At 34.9% G+C, this 1,946-nt stretch overlaps 1 protein-coding gene across 1 annotated transcript in view; it reads right to left on the bottom strand.

Annotated features, from left to right (window-relative positions):
• The window catches only part of cunh5orf15 (chromosome unknown C5orf15 homolog), a 7,936-nt gene extending 6,052 nt beyond the window's left edge, over positions 1–1,884 (bottom strand). Inside the window, exon 1 of the mRNA XM_014018420.1 lies at positions 1,616–1,884. Within this exon, the coding sequence (XP_013873874.1) occupies positions 1,616–1,736 (121 nt within the window). The 5' untranslated portion in view covers positions 1,737–1,884. The remainder of the gene's footprint in view (positions 1–1,615) is intronic.
• Positions 1,885–1,946: the final 62 nt, after the last annotated feature.

Genomic DNA, 1,946 nt, shown 5'->3' with positions numbered 1-1,946 from the left:
TGATTAATCGATTAATCATTGCAGCCCTAATAGCATAAAATCTGTAATTTTCACACAATTGGGAACAACTTTTTTACAAAGAACAAATCTTTCCCACTAAATTGGTCATGTGACTATGAAATAAGGGTGTCCAGGGACTCCAGGTGATTAATCGTCATTGGCTAAATACCACAATTAATCGTGATTAATTTTTTGTCAATATTACCCAACCTTATTCAGATTTTAAAAAATAAAAAAATAAAAAAACATAATGAAGTGTTTCATAAAACAAAATATTTGCAGTTCATTCAAAATGGGGCTCTTAATTATTTACCAATTCAAAAATGCAATAATTTTGCTTCACACAGTTTATGAAGGGGGAACACAAAAAGCACACGTAATAAAACAATATCAAGACAAATCAAAGTAAAGCAGATAATGTCCATAATCATTGCTTTCTGACTGGATATACTGAGCTGATGAAAAAAAAAACTTCCAACAGATAAAAAATGGATGAAAATTGTAAAAAAAAAAAAAATAACTAACATGAAACAACTGAAGTTTAAACTTTACTAAACCCTAACTTTTCATTTTATTAACAAAAAATACTTTAATTTTAAATGAATACGCACTACATAAAATCAATGCCTGCGTGTTTTTAACCAAAGACATCCTTCCTGAATTGATGACACCATTTCATCAACAATCATCAGCACTGTTTCATCCTCTGGGAGTATGAGGTGTTGCCTGGGACGGGACAGGAGGAGAACACTGAGGACTTGAAGCATGAAGAAGCAGAAGAGAAAGGGTCTATTCATTGGCGTGGGCTTTTGCCAGCATAAATAATCACTGGACAAAAGACCTTTGTGAGAAATTTAGTCTGCTCACAGATTTTCAAAAACTAATAACTTAAACACAATTAAAACATTACTTTAAAAAAGAAAAAAGTTAAGTCTAATTTGTACTTGTTAAAGAAAAACGCCACATGTAAAATCTGGTAGCCGTTTAGACAAAATATAACATTGAATCTCCATTAAAAAAGACAAAACGACACATAACAGTCCTCATTTTTGGTACAATCACTGACCAAAGTCCACCACTAGGTCACTCAGAGCTTCAGTGTCAGCGCTGACATATCTCCAGTTATAGCGTATCCAAAATAATACTACATATAAAATTACAGTCAGTCCAAATGTGAAAAACAAGCACAGCATCTAAACTGAGTAAGGAGTGAAGCAGTGTACTTTCAAAATAAATCATACTAACTCTGTAGTTYTATTGCTACAAAACAACTTTACAAAACCCCATTTAAATAAAATTTTTAGTGTTGCAACCAAAATCTAAAAACTCACTGATAAACATGAATAAGTTAATGATTGACTAGCAGGAGTTTATTTTATTTATTTATCAAACGGAACTAAAAACGCTGTTCAGGGCGTTTTAGTTATACTTTCTGAAACATAGCTGATGTGTCCAAACAAAAGACTATACAAATGCTCGTCATGACGTTTGTTTCAACAAAATACGGCCCTTGCTAACTTTGGCTTCCGTAATGCTAGTCACATAGCTAGCTAGCACAATCGTTAAGGAAAAGAAAACCTTCACAACCACTTAAAAAAAACCACTTGTGACTTACCGTGAACTGTTGTGTTCACTGGTAAGGCATGGGAGCCATTGACCAACAGCTGGAGGAAAATAACCAAAGAAACGACGTAAAGATTTTTCCTGCTTGGCCCCGTATTCCCGTACGCCGCCATGTTGATGACAAATTAAAGAAGGCGTGGCTTATTTGTGTTAAAATATACAGAGTAGGCGTGGCCAGACTGTTTGCTTGGCTCTATTATCCATCGTCACATTTTATGCCGATATATTACCGCGGTAAAGCTGGCCGGCTCTGACTCCAGCCGGCCCAGCTCACAATCTACTATTGCGCGGTAACTCAAGATATTACGGTAAACCTATTTACG

The sequence above is a fragment of the Austrofundulus limnaeus genome, unplaced genomic scaffold (assembly GCF_001266775.1).
Source record: "Austrofundulus limnaeus strain Quisiro unplaced genomic scaffold, Austrofundulus_limnaeus-1.0 Scaffold192, whole genome shotgun sequence".
Taxonomy (NCBI): Eukaryota; Metazoa; Chordata; class Actinopteri; order Cyprinodontiformes; family Rivulidae; genus Austrofundulus; species Austrofundulus limnaeus.
Note: the sequence above shows the minus strand (reverse complement) of the source record. Positions and strands in the feature narration are given on the sequence as shown.